Source organism: Brassica napus, chromosome A6, assembly GCF_020379485.1.
Source record: "Brassica napus cultivar Da-Ae chromosome A6, Da-Ae, whole genome shotgun sequence".
Classification (NCBI taxonomy): Eukaryota; Viridiplantae; Streptophyta; class Magnoliopsida; order Brassicales; family Brassicaceae; genus Brassica; species Brassica napus.
In genome coordinates, this window is record NC_063439.1 from 6,137,758 (window position 1) to 6,162,736 (window position 24,979).

The 24,979-nt window shown below is 36.6% G+C and overlaps 6 protein-coding genes and 1 long non-coding RNA gene across 11 annotated transcripts; 4 read left to right on the plus strand and 3 right to left on the minus strand.

The window, feature by feature from the left end:
* Nucleotides 1–2,384: 2,384 nt before the first annotated feature.
* Nucleotides 2,385–4,323, minus strand: LOC125610217. Of its 5 annotated transcripts, none has more exons than XR_007340240.1 (5): nucleotides 3,831–4,320; nucleotides 3,235–3,405; nucleotides 2,988–3,080; nucleotides 2,803–2,898; nucleotides 2,385–2,715 (listed from the first exon to the last, which is right to left on the minus strand). XR_007340240.1 is itself a non-coding variant. In XM_048782337.1 (3 exons), exons 1-3 carry the CDS (start codon nucleotides 4,008–4,010, stop codon nucleotides 3,027–3,029), a joined length of 405 nt encoding a protein of 134 aa, XP_048638294.1. In that variant the 5' UTR covers nucleotides 4,011–4,323; the 3' UTR covers nucleotides 2,905–3,026. The 5 variants fall into 5 exon arrangements, 1 of the variants encoding a protein (XP_048638294.1); XR_007340242.1 differs by having other exon boundaries at nucleotides 2,988–3,405; nucleotides 3,831–3,925; nucleotides 4,070–4,319; XR_007340241.1 differs by having other exon boundaries at nucleotides 2,988–3,405; nucleotides 3,831–3,933; nucleotides 4,070–4,319.
* A 2,106-nt stretch (nucleotides 4,324–6,429) lies between these two features.
* On the plus strand, nucleotides 6,430–7,584 carry LOC106378117 (ethylene-responsive transcription factor WIN1). Its single transcript, XM_013818303.3, has 2 exons — nucleotides 6,430–6,630; nucleotides 6,841–7,584. Exons 1-2 carry the CDS (start codon nucleotides 6,551–6,553, stop codon nucleotides 7,358–7,360), a joined length of 600 nt encoding a protein of 199 aa, XP_013673757.2. The 5' UTR covers nucleotides 6,430–6,550; the 3' UTR covers nucleotides 7,361–7,584.
* Nucleotides 7,585–9,436: 1,852 nt separating this feature from the next.
* LOC111206597 (TSET complex member tstD-like) lies at nucleotides 9,437–10,708 on the plus strand. The gene is made up of 4 exons (XM_048782339.1): nucleotides 9,437–9,609; nucleotides 9,935–10,048; nucleotides 10,133–10,212; nucleotides 10,294–10,708. The coding sequence occupies exons 1-4, from the start codon at nucleotides 9,557–9,559 to the stop codon at nucleotides 10,488–10,490; spliced, it is 444 nt and encodes a 147-aa protein (XP_048638296.1). The 5' UTR covers nucleotides 9,437–9,556; the 3' UTR covers nucleotides 10,491–10,708.
* A 6,397-nt stretch (nucleotides 10,709–17,105) lies between these two features.
* Nucleotides 17,106–18,500, plus strand: LOC106346665 (glyoxylase I 4-like). The gene is made up of 3 exons (XM_013786056.3): nucleotides 17,106–17,594; nucleotides 17,686–17,791; nucleotides 18,049–18,500. The coding sequence occupies exons 1-3, from the start codon at nucleotides 17,440–17,442 to the stop codon at nucleotides 18,310–18,312; spliced, it is 525 nt and encodes a 174-aa protein (XP_013641510.2). The 5' UTR covers nucleotides 17,106–17,439; the 3' UTR covers nucleotides 18,313–18,500.
* A 506-nt stretch (nucleotides 18,501–19,006) lies between these two features.
* Nucleotides 19,007–20,701, minus strand: LOC111209091. The gene is made up of 2 exons (XR_002660853.2): nucleotides 20,457–20,701; nucleotides 19,007–19,445 (listed from the first exon to the last, which is right to left on the minus strand). It is a non-coding gene; the product is annotated as an uncharacterized LOC111209091 (long non-coding RNA).
* Nucleotides 20,702–20,886: 185 nt separating this feature from the next.
* LOC106346662 (sulfite oxidase-like) lies at nucleotides 20,887–23,661 on the minus strand. Its single transcript, XM_013786053.3, has 12 exons — nucleotides 23,548–23,661; nucleotides 23,090–23,270; nucleotides 22,904–23,019; nucleotides 22,713–22,812; nucleotides 22,552–22,633; nucleotides 22,363–22,481; nucleotides 22,193–22,288; nucleotides 21,957–22,067; nucleotides 21,785–21,886; nucleotides 21,604–21,651; nucleotides 21,296–21,511; nucleotides 20,887–21,210 (listed from the first exon to the last, which is right to left on the minus strand). Exons 1-12 carry the CDS (start codon nucleotides 23,655–23,657, stop codon nucleotides 21,094–21,096), a joined length of 1,398 nt encoding a protein of 465 aa, XP_013641507.2. The 5' UTR covers nucleotides 23,658–23,661; the 3' UTR covers nucleotides 20,887–21,093.
* Nucleotides 23,662–23,683: 22 nt separating this feature from the next.
* Nucleotides 23,684–24,946, plus strand: LOC106346664 (peptide deformylase 1A, chloroplastic/mitochondrial). Its single transcript, XM_048782341.1, has 3 exons — nucleotides 23,684–24,127; nucleotides 24,327–24,416; nucleotides 24,493–24,946. The coding sequence occupies exons 1-3, from the start codon at nucleotides 23,744–23,746 to the stop codon at nucleotides 24,799–24,801; spliced, it is 783 nt and encodes a 260-aa protein (XP_048638298.1). The 5' UTR covers nucleotides 23,684–23,743; the 3' UTR covers nucleotides 24,802–24,946.
* The last annotated feature ends 33 nt before the right edge of the window (nucleotides 24,947–24,979 follow it).

The window sequence follows — 24,979 nt, forward strand, 5'->3', positions numbered from 1 at the left end:
CAAAGTAAAAAAAGAGATCAGACAACAACAAAACCTGAAAAGTTCGAGGAATGAGAGACCGTTGATCGGTTGAATAACAGAATATGGGAAACGGTTGGTCCGTTTAAAAGACTTCAGCGTGCCACTTCTATATCGGGTGATGTATATAGATATTATGGATACTAGGGATTAACCCGGGCTACGCCCGGGATTTTTATTTTTTTTCTAATTTAAGTTGTTAAATTATTTATATTTAGGTTATGATATATATTTATATAAATGTTAAGATGCATGCCATAATTAAAATTTATTTTTAAATTTTAACACGTTAAATTAACATATTTTTTACTATTTAAATATTTTTTTGTAATTTTGCTGGCTATCTAGTTATCATATTTAGCAAAACTATATGTTGAGTGTTGGAATAAATGTTTTAGATATAACTGCAGAGTATTTTCGGATCGACCACATGCCCAACAATCGATCGATCCGTAAAAAGATGGTCGATCTCCTTGGCCAGGTAAGTACAATTTTAGCAAAAATATCTTTGATTTTCAAATATTAAGTATATAACTATTCTTTTAAATATTGTTTTTTTGAATTGTATTTTTTGATTAAATTATTGTATTATAATGTTTATGTAAATATTTTTTGTGATGTTTGAATTTGTGATGTTCGTATACTTAACCTAGATGATATTGATGTTTAACAATATATTGTTTTCTGGAAATAGAAAATAATGATATAACAAAACGTATCTAATACTTGTTAAATGATAGTATAATGTAAATTACATCCATTATTTGAAAATAACTATTTGTTGTTTTTATTTTTTTTTCTAAATCATAAATTATTTTTATTTAAAAAAATTATTCATATATAATATAATAGTTTAAGTTTGGAAGATTAATCTATATATATAAATTATGTATATTTAAAAAATAATAATTTAAGATATTATATATTGAGTAACTGAATAAAAGCTGAATTTTTTATCTTGAAAATCAAATATTTATATTTTTGTCTTCATGTTATACTCACCAATCCATCATTGATATTTATAACTTAGTATGTTTTTTAAAAAAACTTATTTTTAAGTAATAAACGAATTTAATAAATTAAATTCAGCACCTATAATGTTTTGTAAACTATATTTGAAAACTCTCTAAAATTATATTTTAAGCATAATATTACTATTATTTAATTTAAGTTATTTTAAGCATAATATATGCTAAACTAACTTAAACTATATTTACAATAGGACCATCCTAAACCGGTTAATAAACCAAAAACAATACTAAACCAACATGAACCAATACCTGATTCGGCGAGGATGGAAGTGTTTCGGGATAAACGCTTAAATGGTTATTAATTGCAATGGCTTGATCATGAAAGAGTTTGTATGAATATTAACAATAAAATCATGGATTAGATTAATTTAAATTTGTAAGAATACTTTTGAGTCTATGAAAAGCAATTCAATTCCATGAATAAGTTTGGATTTTGGAAGTTACGGGTTTCCCAACAATGAATCTACCTAACAAAAAGTTCGTTGTTATAAAAAAATCTCCTTCAAGGTCGTTAAAGGTTTTTGGGACGGCAAGAGTTGATGGTGGAACCATTGTTTTGCTCGAGTGCTTTGAAGTTTTCTTTGATAGTGTGAGGTTGATGTTGATGGAATAATGAGTTTTATAGGGACTTTCTTGATGTAAAACTATACATTTTTTTGTTTAATGTGGTATTTCCATTTTTATATAATTTACTACAATTTTAAGATAGATGTACATTTTAAGATAGATGTTTAAATCTTAATGTACTTTTTCTATTTTTTAAAATGTTTATTTCCATTTCTTATATTTTTTTATTTACGTAATATCTATATTTTATATTTTAAAATAGATATTTAAATTTTAATGTACTTTTCCATTTTTTTAAATTGTGTATTTACTTATATTATATATTTTACATTTTAAGATGGATGTTTAATGCTTAATAACTGTAGCATAATATTATCTCTAGTTAAAACAAAGAAAAACTTTACTTCTAATTTTATTTTTTATTTTTTCCCCTTTCATATCTTTTATTTTCTCTCTCTTCTTTACTCCAATTTATATCATTTAGAATTGTTGTCTTAAGTTAAGTTGACTTTATGTGATAGTAGAATCACATTTTTTTTACTTTCTCCACCTCCTAACCTGTTACACATTCATAGTATACGGTCATTCCTCATTAATATAAGGATGAATAGTTATTGATCAAGTGATGAGACCTCATCGTCATCTTCTTCTTCTTCTTTGGAAGAATCGATGGAACTTTGCAGCTGTCATAGTTGGATTCAATGGAAGGTTGTGTGTCGATGGGAGAGTTCAATATGTAGCAGCCGCATAAGATTATAACTCTATATGTAAACTAATCTCATCTGATACCATTAAAAAAAATATATATATATATATATCATGATGGCTGATGCAAGAAAAATATTCATATAGCTATACAATGAAGAAAGAAAAAAACTTTTTTTTGGTCTAAAAAAGAACTGTAATAATCTTAGTTAAAACTATGCTTTGTGGAGTGGCTGCACAAGAATAACCTTTCCTGAATCTATCTTTTTTCAGACTCTTCATATCAATTTCTACTGCAAACATTGCAGAAACGGGTCTGTGATCTGAAAACCGTGACTCTCCTGGAGTATAAGAAAGTTATACTCCTTCTCCTCTCCATAGAATCAGATCACACCTGAAAATATTCCAAATTAAAAAAAAATAGAGATTTCTAAGAATCCAAACACACCACGAAATGTGTTTCTAGAGTTTACGATAGTACCAAGCATGAGTACATAGTTGTTTTCTTTTCTTAAGACTTTGTGGCTTCTCCGGCATAAGCAGAGAAGACTCTTCATGGCCCTCTTTTCATGTCGAACTGAAGTTATCACAGATCACAAACGTTGGTTAACTGCAAAAACCAAAATTTGAAGATTTGAGTTTTTAAGATCATTCATACTACAAAACCTGGTCTTTCTCAAGAAGTGTGTCACAAATCATTGTCTTCTAGAAGTGAGAAGAACAGTGATTTTTGAAGAAGTGAGAAGAACACTTACGGCCCTGCAGAGTGAGACATAACCCATTCCATATTTGTGGCAATTATCAGGATCTCTAAGTAGACCAGACCTCATTTGTCTTTACAGAAAAAACTAAACTAAAGTTGAGTGGTATATTAGATTTATTAACAAAAAGAGTGTTTTAAGTAATAACCAACGTTGTTCAAATATTTGTGAGCACCATGACCAAGAAGATTGACTCCATCAAGAGTGATATAAAATCCAACTGTCGTTATCAGTAGAATATCCATCACTGGTTTTGATGAAGTTATGAACAGATGCAAAAGCTTCATCATCTCTACTTGCAATTTTTTCCCTAAAGAGAATACCTACGAACATAACATATACACATGATCTCAGTTGTTGCGTATGCATTTAAGCAGAATAAACAATGAAATAGTAGAGCTGCGAGAAAACAGAGCTTGAACATACTCTATACCTGAAAATTACGTAAATCTTATTCTCAATAAAACAATGTATTGAACCTAATCCTTAATCAACCTGAAGATCTAACAAAGTGAAAATGCTATAATTAGAATGGTCAAACTATAATTAGAGTGTTCAAAGGAAGGAAAAAAAATTGACGTTCTTCTGCTGCAGAAAGTAGACCATCACACCTTAAACCGTACCAGAAGCTTCAAATTTATTACACATTTCAAAATCCATACCTTACGAAGCTGATATGAACACCAAAACTTTGATTAACAGCGATAAAATCAAATCATTCAAAAAATAATAGAAGAAGAATATGTACCTTCGGGACTAAACTCAACATCGTCACAGCGCTCAAGCCCTTGGCGAATCTAACCACCCTCATGGCAATCTCAACTCCAGTTTCATCGTCATCAGCTGTTGCGCTTGTTTGGAGATTTGAGGAAGGAAAGAAGATCAGTATATAAAGAAGGAGGAAAACAGAGAGATGAAACGAAATCATTAAGAAGGTATTGATTGATTGAAACGAAAGTATTGATTGTGTAGAAGTGGCTCAATTACTATTCAGTTTCTTTGCTCTTCAACTGGAGAAGACGAAGTGGTAGAGGCGTAGAGAATCGTCATCCTTCGACAGGTTTATTTTGTGATTTGGGTCTCATTGAGCAGATTAAAAATTCGATGTAGCCCATACGCAAAACTTATAGGATGAAGCCCACACTGTGAGGCTTGTCTGATGTGGCAAAATAGAAGTTTTTTATTGGTCGATTTAATTAAACGACGTGGACAGCTTCTCCACTCACCTTATTCTTCTTTTAGTATTGTGTTGATCAGTATAGCCCAACTTAAGCCCATTTTACTTAAATCGGGCCAGTTTGTTCACGCTGTTTTCGTTCAGTTGAAAACGATAAAACAACAACAACAACAAAAAACGTAAGAGGACATGAGAACACGTGTTGATGCAAGTAAAACTCCAAAAAGGGAGATTCATATACCCGTAAAATTCGCAGTTTGGCATCTTTTCTCCAACAAGAAACCACCACCATTAGCCTCTTGAAAATTATTTGTTTCCATCACGTGTATTTCGTGTTTCAAAAGATAAATAAGTTTGTGTTCAAAATTCAATTTATATTTTTTTTGGTAAAAATTCATTTCATTTTTTTTTGGGTAAAAATTCACTTCATTTTTCTAACCATAGTACATTATCCAGATGAAATATAACAATGATGTGCTTTATATATAATACTCCAGTTGAAGTTGAAGATGGGTCATACTTCCGAGAATTTCAGCTGCAGAATTCATGATTTTACTTTACTAACAGATCCAAATTATATTAACTACAGTATGAGTATCACTCTATAAGTCGCTACAGAAGTCGACAATAAAAATAAATATCTCAAAACAATAATATATTAGATAATTGGAAAAGAAATCACATGCAAGATCCAAATACGGTAATTAATGAAGAGACTATATGGCATGGAAGCGGGGACCCTATATATACGATGACAAGCAATCATCAAATTAGCACCAATGAAACAAATAGTATATACCATATTATTATGTTTAAATACAAGCATACATTAGGTTAAATATGTTTGCTCAAATATTAAACGAGATATATATATATATGAAATTGACACATAAACAGCCTTAATTTGGACCCAAGCCGACAGTTAGGGCTTAGGCAGTGTGTACTGCAACCAACTAAACATTTTTGACAAAACCTTCTACTAATTGCATATGGGCCACCCTTTCTTTAATTTTTGTCCTTTCTTTTACTTTTAACTTGTGTTGACTAATATATGATTATATTCTAGAGAAATTAACTTTTCTTCCTCTAGATATGTGTGTGTTTGTGTCTTATGATGTATATCTCATGTGTTACTTATATTTGATCGAGAGTGAACAACACTTTTCCCAGCGCCTATTTCGTGATTGCTGTATGTGGCAATCTTTCACGGTTGACTAATCTTCTAAAATATTACAACTTTAAGTGTACTCACAGTTACGACCCAACTAAGGTTTATAGCTCAATCTTATTTCTGAGAATAAGAATAAGAAAAGCATACCAATGGACGATGGTTGGTTGATCAGGTTGATAATGATAGTTTTGGACGATGGTTGGTTGTTAACCAGCTTACGACGTATATAAATGAAACATGTTTGGTTCTTAATTCCCACTCGGCCTTAATCATAATACTTTGCAAGTACTAGTGAACACAAAAGGCTTAGACGTACGTACGAAGTAATATACAAATATAAGTGGTTGACAAAAAAAAAAATACAAATATAAGTAAGCATCAAATTAAACATGAGGGAGGCGTAGTACGTACGTAGCTAGCTATATGATGTGGACAATTGATTGGGATGTACGTTCGTAGGTCTGCTAAAAAACAATGTACACGGCCATGTGACACTTGTACAACTTGTGCCTTTCCTACATATAATACGATCTTACCTTCGAAATTTAAATAGTTTTACACTTATAACCATATATCCTTTGTATCCAAGCGGTGACGGTCGAGTAGAGACGGAAGCGATACGTGTCGCTCTGACGACTCTGATCACTACACGTATCCGGTTTCCTCGACGAGTGTACCAGTCGAAGTCGTCGGGTTTTCTCGTGGTTCGGGTTTGGGTCGTAGGCCCATTAATTGTTCTTGGTTGGCCTGTAGGCTTTTATTGTTCACTTTCGGATTAGTAGTTTCTTATGGGCTTCAGCCATGTATTTGGGCTTGGCCCTTCTTCATCAATATTAAAAACATTGACGAAAAAAAAAAAAACCATATATCCTTAACATTAGCAATCACTCTATACCAACAACTCCAACTAAATTCTCTCTCTATAATAGACTAGCTAGCGAGGACGTCACAAATGTAATAAGGGTAAGAACAAGTACAAACCTTTCATCTACCAAAATTTAACCTGTGTATATAAATATACAACATTACTATTTACCAAACATCCATCTTACATATACTACTCGTCATAAAAAATTCATGTTCTCTCTCTGACAAAGAACTCAGAGTAAGTAAGTAAGAAATGGTACAGACGAAGAAGTTCAGAGGTGTCAGGCAACGCCATTGGGGTTCTTGGGTCGCTGAGATTCGTCATCCTCTCTTGTACCTTTCTTCTTTCTTTCCTTTTTTTCTATGTTGTTCATTTATTCCCCCTTTCTGATGCATTCAGTACACAACCAAACACACACACGCTAACATATATATACATGATCGTTTTACTCATTTGCTTTCATCTCTTTAGCTAACACATAAACCCCATTTTAATATTTTATTGCTTATACGGACTATATTGTATAACATGCATGATCAAAGGAAACGGAGAATTTGGCTTGGGACGTTTGAGACGGCAGAGGAGGCAGCAAGAGCCTACGACGAGGCTGCCGTTTTAATGAGCGGCCGTAACGCCAAGACCAACTTCCCCCTCAACAACAACAACAACAACAACACAGGAGACACATCGGAGGGCAAAACCGATATTTCATCATCTTCTTCATCATCTTCATCACTCTCTACCATCCTCAGCGCAAAACTGAGGAAATGCTGCAAGTCTCCTTCGCCTTCCCTCACCTGCCTGCGTCTTGACACAGCCAGCTCCCACATTGGAGTCTGGCAGAAACGTGCCGGTTCCAAGTCTGATTCCAGTTGGGTCATGACGGTCGAGCTAGGTCCCGCTAGCTCCTCCCAGGAGCCTACGAAAAATGCTTCACAAGAAGATGTTGGTCCAGCCACTGAGGTTGGCGGCGGTGGAGGAGGAGGAGGAGAAGAAGGAGTAATGGACGAGGAAGAGAAAGTTGCTTTGCAGATGATAGAGGAGCTTCTCAATACAAACTAAATATTATTTGCTTATATATAGCTATTTTTATTGCTGATTTACAGCCATAATTATTAATTATACCCATATATGCTATATATCATGTTTATATTTATATATATGTAATAGTTATATTTTGTTTTATATTTCATTTTGTGTCCAATAAAGTGTTAGTATTTGTAACTACAATCCAGAAGTGACCTTTTTCTTATTTGTGTTGTATGTTAGTCTTATAATTGCATTCATATTTTAGACTTTAAAAAAAAAGATAACGTTACATTGTACATAATAAGTTTATTACAAGAGGACATGAATTTATAGCAACATCCCTAATCTGGGGGCCAATTTGTCTCCTGATTAAAGCAGACAGTACGCTTTCTAATTAAAAGTGTCATGTGAAATCAACTACGTTGACTAATGATTCCTTCGTTGATTTAAAGGCCTAACAATACATGGAAATTAAATAGTTGGTTAAATTAGGTTTGTAATGTAATATGTATCATGTATCCCCACAAAGCACATGCATTCAGAATTTTCTTCAATTTAGTAGTAATATTTCAAATCTAATTTGCACGCATGATGAGACGTAACAATAGTGAAGAAAAATCAAATATTAATGGGAATCCATTAATATATCAAATTTTAGATTTTATTTATTTCGCAGCCTAGAGTTCACATGAACATTATTGAAACTTTATTATGGTATGAATGTATGTGTCAAGATCACCAGACCTTCTAATGAAATCATGGATTCAAAAGTGAGTGATGGTAACTTTCTAAACTGCATCAAGTATATTGTATAGAGAAGATATGGATTATACCACGAGCTATTAAAAAGATGCTTACACAAACAAAAATCTGAGTACTCTAGAATCCATAAATAACAAAACGTTCGTTGCCTAACCGAGAGAGGAATAAGCATTAAATAGAAGTATAAAACCAAGTTTTGATTGATCATGGACGCATCTTTCATTTCTGGTTTGTTTTAATAAAATAGATATATACAAATCGTGCACCAACATCAGCTCATATTATCTCATTTTCTTATAGAAAATATATCGACGTCTTATTGTGACGTTTTGGATCAAAAGATATATGATTGAATCCTTAAACCTTTCAAATCATCAAGTGGTATCTGTCTTTTGTCCACCAAAATTATTGTACGATATTTCATCATTTGCAAACTTAGAAGTATATACATAGTGACGTGATAAATTTCCAAAAGTGCTATAACACAAACGGGAAAACAAAATATTTAATAAAAAATATGGCGACGAGTTAATTATGATTTTTTTGTTAAATGAACACATATCAATTAACTCTACCATCATCAGTAGTCAGTATTCAGTACATCACATAAAAAAAGAACTGGAGGTGTTAATAATGAGAGATATTTTCAAGTGAAGACTTTTAAAGTTAGGATTCCTTAACTTTCAAAAAGTACAAGTGGAGGTGAAGGGATAACGAATTAGGTTAAAGAAGAGCACCAACTTTCACTTCATCAGTAGCTTGTTGGTACTTGTTTGTTTGTGCTCGTCTTTATGACTTGTCCTCTCTTCACTTTAAACTTGCACTTAACCACTCATTTCATGTAAATAAACTTTCTTTTTTTTATATTTTGTGACGAGAGTTAATTTAAAATTGTCTACAAAGAAATTGGTAACAAGGAGTGTGAAAAGAGAGAGGAAAATGAAATAATGAAGGTAACAAGAAAGAAAAAGGGTGGTCTCTACTTTCTCTTGATAGACTTGGAACAGTGACACATTTCCTTTAACTCTCCATTGATATTGACCTTCCCTCTTTCTTCAACTATCAACATCTTCTCTTCCCCCACTCTAACTTAACTATCAAGTGCATCTACTATACCTATACATCCACTTAATATTTCAGTGTTTCTACTTAATTATACATATACCATCTTTACAAAAAAAAAATTAACAAAGAAAAACTGGTTAACATATCACAGAGTAGGGTTGTTCCAGTACACAAGGATTTACGTTGGGCTCAACAAATAATAAAGGCTGGACTCTGGAGGAGGACTTTGTCAAAAAAGTGAATCCATATGAAAGACTTGTTGTGAAACAGAGGGTTCAAATATTCACGACGAGAAATTACGACAAGGCCCCTAAGCGAATTCAATTTACAATGCCCAAAGGAACAACACAGAGAAGAGAAGAGAGGAAGAAAGCGTAAGAAGGAATCGCAGAGGAAGAAAGCATGATCCTTGCCGTCTTGTTCGCTAATTCCGTTGGGAACGTTTTGATCGAAAGGTTCGCAACCCAGATCCGTATTTTTCTTCTGTTAGTTTCTTCTGAATCCAATTCCTTTTGATCGCAAACTTGTTTGGTTAGCTCACTAAAGATCAAACTCGAGCATTGCCCTAGCTCTTGATCTCGTTAATGGATCTGAAAAGTTGTTTGATTCTCTTGATTAAGGTTTACGATTAGCTTCATTCATGTCTCTGCTTTGTTTCTTTAATTTTGAATTGAGCTAAAGTTTGAAGCTTTATCGAAATTAGGTTAAAATTTCCCTTTATAACTGCTTGTTGTGACTTGTTCGATTTAATTAATCAATAAAGATATTATAATCTGGCAGGTTCAATGGAGTGCCAGCTGAGGAACGTCTCACCTGGCGATCTTTCTTGGTTAAGTTGGGAGCTGAGAATCTCAAAGGTGTTAAGAACGAGGAGCTTCTCGTTGCGTGCCACAAGTAAACATCAAACTACTTCTACTCTTCCTGTGGGATTTTGGTGGCTTTGGATGTAATAGAAGAGAGTTTGTGTTTGTGTTGCAGGTCGGTTTATATCGTGTATACCATGTTAGGGGATGTTAGCATCTTCCTCGTTGGTAAAGACGAGTACGACGAACTTGCTTGTAAGCCTCTTTCTTTCTCTCTTTATTTTTGTAGCTCAGTTGATAAGTGGTTCATTCAGAGTTTGTTGAATCTTCTTGCAGTGGCAGAAGCCATCTTTATCATAACAGGGGCTGTGAAAGACATATGCGGGAAACCTCCTACAGAGCGAGTGTTTTTGGACAAATACGGAAGGATTTGTTTGTGTCTTGATGAGATCGTTTGGAACGGACTTCTGGAGAACACCGACAAAGACAGGATCAAGCGTCTCATTAGATTGAAACCTCCTTCTGAGTTTTGATTTACTCCAAGTTCAACCAATCACACCTTACAATGTGTGTTTTTCTCCCACACTATCAATTGAGTGTCAGTTGTTGAATCACTTCTCTCTATCAAAATATTATACTGTTAACCACTGCTGTTCTTCGATCAGACATGAAGGGATTCAGTGTGGTGATGGTTATTGTATCCGGTTGTAACTGTGTGTGAAAACTCCTTGAAGGAGCTGGTTTTGACTAATCTCGCATGTGACTGACTCTTCCACAAGCCAGGCGCCAAAACAATTGTGTTAACATAAAGAAGTAGCATAGTGGATCTTGGTTGGTCTCTGAACACGATCTAATCTGAATGATTAGAATACATTTGTTTAGATTATTATGTTTCCATCTAAAAGCCTCCCCGAGTTAAATATGATCTATGTTTAGTTGTAATCTTAGCTGGAGAGCAAAAGTGGTAAACGTAAAGTATATGAACAGTCGTTGTCGCCTACTAGATGAGCTGTAAGGATCAGTACTCAAACTGCATACGCTTTGATCAATCAATTAGAGCATGTTGTTTTACCATTCTTCAGGACAAACCAAAAGCATTTTGATTTTAGTTACCTATAGAAGAGAAACGGTTTTGTTTTCTACTTCACAGTCAATATAGGCAACTCAACGTCCACTTCAGAGACTTTCCTGCTACCGTAGAAAAGAAAAGAACGTATCAATCTTGTCTGTATCTCAGACATATGTTTGCTTGCTTTTTAAAAAATGTGTATTGGCCATTGGATGTGGAAACTTCTGCAAAGTGAAAGTTTTTCTTACAGTTTGTTATCTTTGATCGTTTGTAGGTATTTTACTCTTTTGTGTTTCCATTTTACAAAAGGACATAAAAGTTTAAGCCTAGTCATTTTAATTGTCTCTACCATTTGCTTGTTAAGCATATATTTAATTATGAATGCGGTATGCTTATTATTTGTCACTAGTTGTTTCGACTATGTAATTAAGCAAACCTATTTTAATCAACTTTGAAAACGAAAGAAAATGTTAAAAAAGCTTTACTAATCTTGAGTTGGATTCCATATCAAATTTTATCGGCCCTCCGACAAAAGAAAAGGCTGGCCAGATGGAAAGTAATAGTAAATGTGTAACGGGTTTAAAGTGAGTGACAAATCTACACTCACTTTTACCAAAAAAAATAAATTCTACACTCACTGAAAACATAATAATTAAGGGGGTGTTAGTGGGACTTAGATTTCTATAGAGTTTGTTGATTTTAAAAGTTGAGAGATTTGTTAAATTTGGAAAGAGATGTAGAGAATTTTGTATATTGTGAAAATCTATGAAAATAAAGTAATGTAATGATTCTAAGAATTCAAGGTAAACATGTAGTATTCTCAAAATCTTAATTTGTGAGTTAAAAGGATAAGAATTCAACTCCCAATAACACTTACTTTAATAGATTTGTAGAATCATTAAAATCTAAACTTTTTGAATAACAAATGATTTTGTATAGAGTTATAGAATCATCAAACCAATAACAATAGATTTCAATGAGAATATGAGAATCTATAAACCAATAACACTAGACTTAGAAATTTTAAGACTCATTATAAATCTCATCCCCACTAACACCCCCTAAGTCTATTTAAATGGTGGGTTTATGGGGGCATGAAACTATAAAATGATATCATTTGATCATGCGAGATTAGGTAAAACGAAACAATCAGGCTAAAATCCAAAGTGATTGTAAGCCGCCTATCTTTTCTTTTTTCGTAAAAAGATTTTCTATTAAAATGCAAGAGAAAAAAAAGGGTTACAGAGTTTTTACTCAGTGGCCAAGTGGCCTACATATTATGGAAACAAACTTGAATCATCACAAAGTGTAGTGTAGATGAGTAGAAGAAGCGTAGCTAGCAATTTGTGAGGAGAGCTATAACTGCATCAGTGTGGAGGAGAAGATTGGCCTATCGAACCTCAAGCTAGAGATTCTGATTTTTAACTGTGACTTTGATCTGTTTGAGAAAGCCTTCCGTTAAGGAAAAGAGCCGCCTTTATTTTCCTTACAGTGTTGTAATACATGTGTGTGTTTTCTTCTCTCCAACTCGTATAGTTAACTGTCATACTCGTGTCATTTAAAAAAAAAGTTTTTATCTACCGAAAATAACACAACGACAAAAACAAATTAGTTAGTAATAGTGTTACGTACGTACTGTCGTGTTATATTTTAAATTCAAACATGATGTGCATGTGTAAGTTTCTAAGTTATGCGAAATACAAAAAAGTTCTCAGGCTTGAAAGGTAACAGGGGCAAGGGCCCCAAAATCAATTAGTTTTAATGTCGACAGACATTTTTTGTTGGAATGTACGCGGGCTCAATAAGTTGAATCACCGCAGCGGATTACGTAAATGGTGCAGGAAAAACTCACCTCTTTTTGGCGGAATTCTTGAGACTCACGTCAAGCCTCTCAAGAAAAATAAGTTTGTTTCAGATATTTTTCCCGGTTGGTTTTCTGAAGACAATTACGGTTTCTCCCCTTTAGGTAAAATCTGGCTAGTTTGGCATCCTTTTCTGATTGTTTCTACCATCTCCAAGTCGCTTCAGATGGTCACCGTTGAGGTGACCTGGCCTGCTACTCGGATCAGTACGTTCGTCTCTGTTGTCTACGCGGCTAATGATGCTGCTGATAGGTCTGTGCTATGGTCTGAGATTTCTGCGCTGGCTGTCTCGCACAATTTGGATTCGAAACCGTGGCTGGTGTTAGGTGATTTCAACCAGATCAGAGATCCAGTCGAGCACTCTAAGCTGCCCACATTGAATATGGATAAAAATATCAGGGACTTTAATCAGTGTCTTCTTGATGCAAGCCTTGATGACCTTAACTACAGAGGTACTACTTTCACCTGGTGGAACAAGCGCAAACTCTCTCCACTGGCGAAAAAGCTTGATAGGGCTTTGGTAAATGATGAATGGTACTACACGTTCCCGGCTTCTGTTGCTTTCTTTGGAAGTCCAGAATTTTCAGATCATGCGGTTATCAAAATCATCTTGGACCCTGCAAAGGATAGAATGAAGAAGCCCTTTAAGTTCTACAACTTCCTCATCAAGAATCAGGACTTCCTTGCCTCCGTCTTCACTAGTTGGTTCTCCTTTAACATCACGGGCTCTGCTATGTTTAGAGTTTCAAAGAAGCTCAAGTTACTGAAGAATGTGATTAGAGAATTAAGCAGGCAGAATTACTCTGGTATCGAGAAAAAGACTGCTCACGCTCACGAGAAGATGGTTCAGGCTCAAACCGTCATGCTGTCATCGCCTTCTGTCCTCAACGCTACGCATGAGCTTCAAGCTGTGCAGGATTGGGAAGAGCTATCAGTTGCTGAGGCCACTTTCTTTTTTCAGAGATCGCGCATAAATTGGTGCTCCTTCGGCGATGGTAACACAAGACTCTTCCACAGGTACGCGGCTTCCAGGCAAGCTGCGAATCATATCCACTTCCTCATCTCCGACTCAGGGGAAAGGGTTGATTCTCAGATTGGTATTCAGGAGGTGTGTGTGAAGTACTTTCAGGACCTGCTTGGGAGCCCGGTTTCCCAACCAATGTTCCTTCAAAGTGACTTGGATTTGCTCTTTGACTTCAAATGCTCAGCGGAGCAGGTCGTTGGGTTCGAAAAAACCTTCACAGCTGAGGACATAAAGAATGCTTTCTTCTCCCTGCCATTGAATAAAACTGGTGGACCAGATGGTTACTCCACGGAATTCTTCACAGCCACTTGGTCTATTATTGGTCCGGAGGTTACTGAAGCTATCTTGGAGTTCTTCAAGTCTGGTTGCCTCCTGAAGCAATGAAACGCAGCCAACCTGGTCCTTATTCCGAAGAAGCCAAATGCGTCCCTTGCAACTGACTTTAGACCCATCTCTTGCCTAAACACGGTTTATAAGGTTATTTCTAAGTTGTTGGCATCGAGGCTTAAGGAGATCCTCCCTCTGATGGTGTCTAAGTCCCAATCTGCTTTTCTGCCAGGGCGTCTCCTAGCGGAGAATGTGCTACTTGCCACGGATCTTGTGAAAGGTTATAATACTCAGGCCCTCTCTCCTCGTGGTATGTTGAAAGTAGACTTGAGGAAAGCCTTTGATTGTGTTAGGTGGGACTTTATCTTAGCTTCTCTCCGAGCCTTGGCCGTTCCTGAGTCTTATATCAGGCTGATCTCCGAATGCTTATCTACTGCGTCATTCTCAGTCTCGGTTAACGGAGCCTCGGGGGGTTTTTTCAAAAGCACCAAAGGGATCAGACAAGGTGACCCGCTTTCCCCTTATCTCTTTGTGCTTGCCATGGAATGTCTGTCTCGTTTGCTCCTGTCGCGCTATGAGGCTGGTAACATTGGTTATCATCCCGGAACAGCTCACTTAAAGATTTCCCATCTCATGTTTGCGGACGACGTAATGGTTTTTTTCGATGGAACTAGTAACAGTCTTCACGGTATTGCGGAGTGCCTCGATGACTTTGCCTCTTGGTCAGGTTTGCACATGAACACGACCAAGACTGAGCTCTTCACTTCGGGAGTTGACCAAAGCGAATCCACCGCCATTGCTAGCTATGGATTCTCTTCTGGTAAATTTCCAATAAGGTATCTAGGGCTGCCTTTGATGAGTCGTAAACTGAAGATCTCTGAGTACTCCCCTTTGATGACCAAGATCACCAACCGCCTCCAGTCTTGGGCCACAAAGCTTCTCTCCTTCGCCGGGAGGTTGCAGCTGCTCAAGACTGTTATCTTCGGTACTATTAATTTTTGGGTCTCAGCCTTCATTCTGCCTAAAGGCTGCATTAAGGACATCGAGTCTCTATGTTCTAGATTCTTATGGTCAGGTAACATTGAAAAAAGAGGCATAGCTAAAGTGGCATGGTCCACGGTTTGCCTTCCTAAAGAGGAAGGAGGTCTGGGTTTGCGGAGTTTCACTGTCTGGAACAGAGTGCTTTGTCTCAAATTCATTTGGTTACTGCTGTCTAAGTCTCCGTCGCTGTGGGTCGACTGGCACTGGTACACCCATTTAGCGGATAAATCTTTTTGGCTAATTGAGGCCTCAGCGACCGACTCTTGGGCGTGGAGAAAGCTACTAGATCTCCGCCCCCTGGCGGTTCAGTTCTGTAAAACGACTCTAGGGAATGGACTTTCCACGAGTTTCTGGTACGATGTCTGGACCCCCCTGGGTCAGCTATCCACGATAATGGGACCGGCTGGGCCTCGCGTATTGAGAATCAGGGAGAACGCTAAGGTGGCTGACGCAATCTCAGGAACTTCATGGTCATTACCGCATCCAAGATCACAGCAGGAAGTGGACCTTCATACTTACTTAACTACCATTACGCTTCCTTTATCCCATGAGAAGGATGATGTATTTGAATGGGTTGCTGGTGATTCTTCTTTGTCTATTTTCAGGTCGTCCACTACGTGGGAGGTACTAAGGCCAAGAGAAGCGAAAAAGGACTGGATCGACGTGGTTTGGTTCAAAGGAGCTCTCCCAAAACACAGCTTCACGATGTGGGTGACGAACTACGACAGACTTCCAACCAGAGCAAGACTCGCCGGTTGGGGAATGCCCGTATCTGCAGCATGCGCCTTCTGTTCCAGATCAGATGAAACCAGAGACCACCTTATGCTAACCTGCGATTATACCACTCAAGTATGGAAGGAGGTACTCCGCAGGTGCCAATCGTCTGCAACACTGCTCACCAACTGGTCTGAGCTGCTGTCTTGGATCAGAGCATCACCGTCCAAGAGGCTCACTTTGCTGCGGAAGTTGGCCACTCAAACCACTATATTCCATCTTTGGAAGCAGAGGAACAACCTAATGCATAACCAGACTTCGATCCCACCGGAATCAGTCTTCTTTGGCATTGATAAAGACATGAGAAACATAATTTCTGCTAGGAGAGCTAGTAAACATTTTCATCCGCTTATGGCGATGTGGCTGAGATAAGGTTCTACCTTGTAGTTTGTACCTTCTATGATCCATTTTGTTTTTTCTCTCTTTTTGCCATCATGGATCAAACTTAAGATCTTCTTTGTAAAATCTTCTTTTTCATTATATGATATTTACATTTTAGCAAAAAAAAAAAAAGTTTCTAAGTTATATCTGCTCAAAAACAAAAAGTTACTAACTTATAGACGACCAAAAAAATATCTTTTTATCATGTCAAAAGGAAAAGTAAAAATAGTTTCACCGAAGGTAGGTTTCTTTTTACTCCATCTATAGCCAGAATATCGCAAACAAAAGATAACACGGCAACATAAAACAACAAAAGACTTATGTTTGGTTACTTTGGTAATTGCTGACGTGTTCAGTATAATCTCTTATCTTATTAAAGACATGGATTTGTTTTTGTTTTTGTTTAAGTTGAAGGAAAAAATCTAGAAGTTGTGATAGTCCGAGTCAGCTTGGTTGAGTTCTTACGTGTCGAACTCATCCTGACAGTGCCAGGATCACAACATTTTATGTATGCAACCGCCCTATTCTCACATATTTTTCACTTTCCATGTTTACCAATCACATCGGTTCTCAATTATATATTGCGTAGTTGTTGTTTGTTGCTCATCGATCACATTCTTAATTTTGATTATTAGTTGGATTATATTCATTTATACTTTATTATTGTTAATCTTGTTAAGTTTCTAGTAAATCCAAAGCCTATAAAATACGATGGTATATATGCCTAAGTGTGACACGTTTAAGTGTGAAGGTTGATTTTTTTCTTAAAAATCCATAATTTGCAATTTGCTTAGAGTCCTTCTATAAATACATCATCATGGCCAATGTATTTTGATCATTAGATAAGTTGCGTAGTTATCCAATATTAATTTACCTTCCTTCTACACATCTATATATATCCCCCACAACTACAATTATAACATTCTGCAATCGTCTCATCTAATCAACCTCGACTATACGACGTCGACGCCATTGTTATTTAGGAGTTTTTTCTCGAGAAAAAAATGAAGGAGAACGCAGGAAACCCTCTCCATCTCACGTCACTGAACCATGTCTCTCTCTTGTGCCGATCCATTGAAGAATCCATGGTTTTTTACCAAACGGTGTTAGGGTTCTTCCCTATTCGAAGACCTGAGTCTTTAAATTTTGAAGGCGCTTGGTACCCCCTCTCTTGATTATCTTTGTATATAAAATTTGAAAGAGTTTACAGAAACTATAAAATGAATTTAAAAAAACGTTTTGTGTTTTAGGTTGTTTGGACATGGAATTGGAATACATCTCTTGCGTTCCTCAGAACCAGAGAAACTTCCCAAGAAAACCGAGATCAATCCCAAAGACAACCATATCTCTTTCCAGGTTAGTTTTTGACTTTTTGTTTCTACCTTTGTATATTTTAAGCAATTAAACATAATTTAGGTGCATGCGTAGAAGCTCTCTATTCCCCTTAAGATCAGGATTTTCCCTTCAGAAATTTGTCTATATATATTTATTTATTGCATAACACACCAATTTCATAACTATTTATAGTTGTTGCTCTGTTTTGGGCATATAATATGGTAATTGTTGCAAACATTTGGTGTAAAGAAGAAGACTTACTGATTGTGGAAATGCAGTGCGAGAGTATGTCAGCAGTGGAGAAGAAGCTTGAGGAAATGGAGATAGAGTATGTGAGGGCGATAGTTGAAGAAGGAGGGATCCAAGTGGATCAGCTTTTCTTCCACGATCCAGATGGCTTCATGATTGAGATATGCAACTGTGATAGTCTCCCCGTTGTCCCCCTCATAGGAGGAATGGCTCGGTCCTGCTCCAGAGTTAAACTTCATCAGATGGTGCAGCCACAACCGCAGACTCAGATCCACCAAGTGGTCCAACCTTAACAATCTCTGTTTTTGTTGTCATTGTGTTTGTGTTTGTGTTTGTATGTATTGGTGTGCTTGTTTTGGAGTGTAATGAATAAGTGACCGACGTGAATCAGTGAATGTGATTCCACTCGAGGAAATGATCATTCTTCTTGCTCTTTTTACTGTATGATATAACCAAGAATTAATGCAATAATGCTTACATATATTTTGTTTTTTTTGTTGTTGGTTCCTACGAAGTCCTACAACGTTTTTTTGTGCCGTCTTGTATATCTAGCTTGAATTAACCTATTAATGATTCTTGAAATCCTCAAAATATTTAATGTTCTTTTCAAAACAATGATAAAAAATAAATTATAGTTTCTCTTATGAATGAATCCCTTGAAAATCTTAGAACCAATATTCGTTCTAAATATTTTTTTTTTGTTCTAATTGATTTTAAATCATAGTTGATTCAGAAAGGTTCTCCTAAAATATACACAAGCCTGGGCACAATACATCTAAGAAAAATAAAGTGTATACAGTTTAACTAATTGTAGCAGCATTCCATTTAAAGGTTTAATCCAGAGGGTTTCTAGGGCTGTATTGAGTTTTCACAAATATAAAAAGAAAAGTTATATACAAGAAGATATTTGTCTCAATTTGAATGCTCTCTTGTTTTTGCTTTAGTACGATGGTGTTATACATCAGAATTCACAACAAACAAGTAAAATAAATAAACATATAATTCATTATCAACTAGTTTTAAATAGAAATCCCATGAAAGTGGAGTGTAACCTAAAATGACAATTATTCTCTCTCAAATACTGCATACTAGGCCTTTCAGAGTCAACCAAATAAATAAATAATACATGAGTAGTAATACATACAAACAAGTGTGCATTCATAAATAGGTTTAAAGGCCCCGAGAGAGCATGTTGTCGATGGATTCAAGACGCTGGAGAAGAAGCTGCTTTCTGAAATTTGCGATGAAAGCTTCCGCGCACTGGTCCACGTCCATCGATTCCTTCCTCTCCACCTTTTTATTCTTTGTCTCTGTAACAACGATGTTAGTAGTAGTACCATTACCACTCTCTTGTCCCGAACTCATCTTCATATTTTTCTTGTTGTTGTTGTTCTTCATGGTTGACATGTTAGAAGGCTTGTATTTCCTGATTTGATGGGTTTTGGAGAGAAGGTAAATTGTTTGATATTTAGGATGCTCCTAACCTATATATGTATTTATAGGTGAAATTTGATAACACTTTATTTTATAAAATAAATAAGATTTGAAGGAAACGATAAGTCTTCTCTCTACAGAAACCATATTTGAATGTTGAAGGAATAAAAAGGAATCTTGAATCTCAAGTTATGTACGCGACTTAAGAGGCAAGAGGAACCATCCTGAAACCACCGCCTTTACTTTACTTATCATTTTCTAATTCTAGTGAAATGTATTCTCTGCAAAAAATATAGTTATGCTGTTGTTAATTCTGAAGATGTCTTAGATCTATGTGTATCAGCAAAAGGTTCGTTGGGGCAGACATAGCCTTGTAGGCGCAAGTAATATAAATTTCCTATCAAAATTAACATCTAAAGAGTATTGTATGGTTTTTAGGATTTTTTTCTATGATAAGTATGTTTAAAAAAAAATTAGACTGAAAATGTTATAAATATGGATCTAAAGAATTATAAAATTATTCATTCCCATAATAATATACAAACTCTAAACATGTCTTTGACTCAATCGTTTTTGCTTTCTTTGGTTTTTTCAAGTTGATTAGCGTTTCTTCATGACAGCTATGAATATGAAAAACAGAGACTAATTTTTTTTTCTTTTTCTAAAGCGATACCACATATCCTACATTGAAGAAATATATATACATTGGCATGCACTAATCCTTTTATTTTTAAAAAGCGGATACTAATTTATATCTATAAAATATATATATATATATATATATATATATATATATATATATATACATTGGCATGCACTAATCCTTTTTATTACTAAGAGAGCATCAAATAAATGATTCTGCTTGTACAAAATCTAAAAGATGTTGCCTAACTATTGAATTTGACGTTGTCAATTCGGAGAAACAAGGAAGCAAGATTCCAAAAAGCTAAATATAATTTTGACCAACAAAGTTTTGACAATTTTCGCACATAATATTGCTTACACGTCAAGAACTACGGCTTAAGCATCGGAGGTTAGCTTCCTTAACTCGCCGTCATCTATTCCTATTGTCTCCCCTCCGGTAACCCTCCCTGCTTTTGCTGGTTTCTTTTACCAAGAAGATCAAGGAAGAGATCATGTGGCTTAAGTTTGCATCTAACCTAACTCCAAACCCAACTAACAAATTTTAGGCAGATTAATTGAATCATATACAAACCTATACCAGATTTAATAAACTATGGCTCAAAGCCAACGCACATGGTTGTATGTCCACATTTTTACTCTAAAACTGTTATCGGCCATCACCAAACATTAATCCAATATTTAAGCACATTAATAGTTAAATACTTGAATCACTATAGTTTAAGATGTCATTTTCTAACTATGTTATGGAACTGTGGTGGATTGCTCCGTATAGCATCACTAATGTAAAATAAAGTAAGAGACACTTAGGATAAGAAATATTAAAACTCTAAACTACAAGATGTGGATAGTTATAAAAACAACGCACAAGACGACGACCAAGAGCTAAGAGTAATCACAGGTTTATACATATATATTTTTCTTTTTAAAAACAGTATTGGTTTTCGAAACCGAAAAGGAGGTAAAAGGAGAAGGATACAAAGCGGTGGTAACTTGATCTACAAGTTAGAGTGGCCTAAACGAAGCAAGACACGATGCCACGATGTGTTGAGCACCCCTCTTAGGTTCCACACTGACTCCACATTTTCCGGCTGAACATTAGCCGCCGAATCCACCTGCACATTCCCATAATTGTTATACAACATTAATGTCAATAAATCCACTTACTATCTGAGAATAAATGTTGGAGAGGCTTTTTACCGCTTTGGCGATGACCTCGGTACTCTGGGAGACATCAACGGTGGCTTCAAACAGCACCCACGCCCATTTGTCGCTGGAGCTGTGTTCAGAGATGTAATGCTTTCCTGGTTTCTGTGTTCTAGAAGCTTCCACCCAGCTTTTGCCTCCGTCCATGGATATATCCACTCGCTCGATCCCCCGCCCACCTCCAGAAACCGCATATCCTTTGATGCTTACCTGCAAAAAAAACCAATATTAGACTGAATCAGCTTCTGCATTTGTCAGAACAGATTGGGAAAGGAAATGACTTTCAGCTCGAAAGTTCTCACCTTTCCAGGCTTCACCATTTGCACGTCCTCCAAAGAGCAGATTGCACTCTGTTCACCATTACAAAACAAAAAAAGAATGATCAGTTAGAATCCATCATCAAATGAACTACAAACATGGCAAAGAAACTGGAAGATCCTCAACTCATACAACTGTCAGAAAGAGGGTTAAATATTTATCTACCTGAACAGGGAAATCCATTTGCGGTCTCCTTGAGGACCAGTTGATATTGTCCCAATTGACAGAAGGTGGGAACATTTTGTAATCTTTTTGCATGAAAAATCCCTTTCAACACAACATTGTTAGAGCAGTTTCTGATTGCTAAAAAAAAGGGTAAAGTAAAGCTGAGATAGACCTGGCATTCTTCAGCGAGTACATTGATGGAATCAAGCCATTTGACCGAACGTGCACCAATCACACCGGGGACAACCACCCTCAACGGAAACCCATGATCCCTGTTCAGAATCTTCAAACAAGGACAAACATTTATCAACAAACAAGCAATGATGACACGTCAAACAAGTGAATTGAATAAAAATGAAACAGACTTTTTGCTTGCTGAGTTGGCAAAAGAGAAAGAGATATCAATACCTCTCCATTCATCTCATAAGCGAGGAGAACGTCGGCGTCAGGATTAGTGGCTTGGCTAAGAGGGATTGACGCCTTATAAGGCCCACCATTCTCCTCCTATATTAGAAACACAGAACGAATCAACCAAATGCATAACTAAAAGATGAAAGGAAAGTAGTATATATATATACCTTGCAGCGATCAACACTGACAAACTCAACATGCCTGCCACCTAAAACGGTGGAGCTAGTGAGCTTTGGGATCCACAAAAGCTCAAGAACATCAGCCAGTTTGGCCCCGCCCCAGACAGCTGAAAGTCACAGTCTTTGCACTATTATTATATTATAAAAAAAAGACAGTCAGAAAGAAAAAAAAAGAACCGTTGCCAATGGCAGAAACATCCCATCCAACCCCTCTAACATTCCTAACTTTGCTCATGGCAGTTCTTCTGTTACCAGCACACTGCGTTGTTTCAACACATACAAGAACTGAGAAAAAGGCCTGAGATATTGGAAGGGATGGAATAAATAATAGAGACCACCTGTAAAGTAGCAGTGACGTTGTACTTGGGCAGGGACCTGATATCTTTGATGGATAGCTTTGTTGGGTTATCGATCAATCCGGTGACGGCCACAGAGTAGCTGGTAAGTGGAAACAAAGAATCCAGAATCAGACAAAAGGCTGAAAAAGAAACTAGAAGATGTAAGATGAAAGATGAAAGAGGAAGAGGACTTTTCGATGTGATGAACAATGGGAATGGGGCCATGGTTTCGCTTGTAGAAAAGATGGACGGGAGTGACGTAAGATGAAACTAAGGCGGAGCGAGGTGGCTCAGCATTGAAAGGCTCCTGCCATCACATCACATCACCCCCAAAACTGAATTAATACAGCAAAAGCAAAGAAGAAAGAAGTGCTTGCCTTTGCGTTGACTTTGAGACAAGGGTCACGAGATGGTTCTTGTGAGTATTCCGACGGTCCACGAACCCCAGGCATATCTTTTTTTATTGCAGATAACCACCAGAAAAGACAGCTTCCTTTGCTTTGTTCTGTGGTCAGAGAAAGGACTTTTGTGGCTTGGATCACAATGTGTTGACGGATTCTTCATGCAAAAAGATTACAAAATGTCATAAAAAATCTTACACATATTAGACGGATGCAGCAGTTGAGAGAATGTTTTTTATAAGATACAAAAAAAAATCATACTTTTAACCAAAGTATAATAATCAAAGAAGATAAACAAACAGTGAGTATTGGTCATCTAAACGTCAAAAGCTAAATCTATGCAGATCCAATACAAAAAAAATTGGAGAATAATTGTAGAAAAACACTTGGAACAATCGTAGTAAAGAGAATAAGTAACGAAGAAAATGACTAACCTTGGAGTGGAACGAGAGGAGGAGAGAGAGCTCGAGTGGCAATGAGAGGCGTTAGATCGAGATGCCACGTTTTGGAGAGAAAATGACAAATCACATTGGGCTGGTAACATAATGGGCCGAATGAGTATAGCAGGCCCAAATAGCCCACCCGATAAGGGACTGGGACTCCCTCAGTGACCGACCCCAAGCGACGACCATGGAAACCCTTTTCAGAGTCTCACTCCGTCTTCTCCCGGTTTCCGCCGCCGTGACACGTCGCTCAATCCGTTTCCCCGTTTCAACACCCGGTTCCTCCTCCCACTTGCTGAACCGTAGTCTGTATAAGTTCTCTTCTTCTTCCTCCTCTGTGAAGACAAATGCTGGTTGGCTGTTGGGTCTGGGTGACAAGAAGAAAAAGCCAACGAATTTACCTGATATCGTAGCAGCCGGAGATCCGGTTCTGCACGAGAAGGCCCGAGAGGTTGACCCGGATGAAATCGGGTCGGAGCGTATTCAGAAGATAATTGATGATATGGTCAAAGTTATGAGATTGGCTCCTGGCGTTGGCCTCGCCGCTCCTCAGATTGGTATCCCTTTAAGAGTAAGTTAGGGTATTGTTTTTTTTCTAGTATTTTTTTTAACAACATTGCATTCATAAATCACCACATCATGTTACCGCAAACACATGAAAAGTGGGAACATGAATCTAACGCAGATTCATGTGGGAACAAACGCAGACTTAACCGTCATTTTTCTAGTATCCTCTTCTTTTGATTGAATATGTTTTTTTGGTGATTCAGATTATTGTTTTGGAAGATACAATAGAGTATATAAGTTACGCACCAAAGGAGGAGGTTCTTGCTCAAGAAAGACGTCCTTTTGATCTCTTGGTAAAAACATAATAAATACTTGTGAATTTTGTTAAAATTTAGACAAAAGTTTTTTTAATTTTTTTTGGCTTGTTAGGTGATGGTGAATCCGGAGCTTAAGGGGGTTAGCAACAAGAAAGCTCTCTTCTTTGAAGGATGTCTGAGTGTGGATGGATTCAGAGGTGCGGTGGAGAGATACCTCGAAGTGGAAGTCACAGGCTACGATCGTCAAGGGAAACGAATCGAAGTGAATGCTTCAGGTTGGCAAGCGAGGATTCTGCAACACGAGTGCGATCATTTGGATGGTAATCTTTATGTGGATAAGATGATACCACGCACTTTTAGGATAGTCGACAACTTGGACTTGCCTCTCGCAGAAGGCTGTCCTAAACTCGGGCCTCAATGAGACCATACAGACAGATGCTTAGACAGAAGTTTGTTAATGTAATTTTCGATTCTTAAACATGTGAGCTTAATATCTTAAAAAGTTGTTTCGGATTCAAGATTTTTGTATTCATTCACGAAAGTAATATTAATTTAAGATAAGATCATATCACAAATTAAGACAGCTATTTCATAGTTGG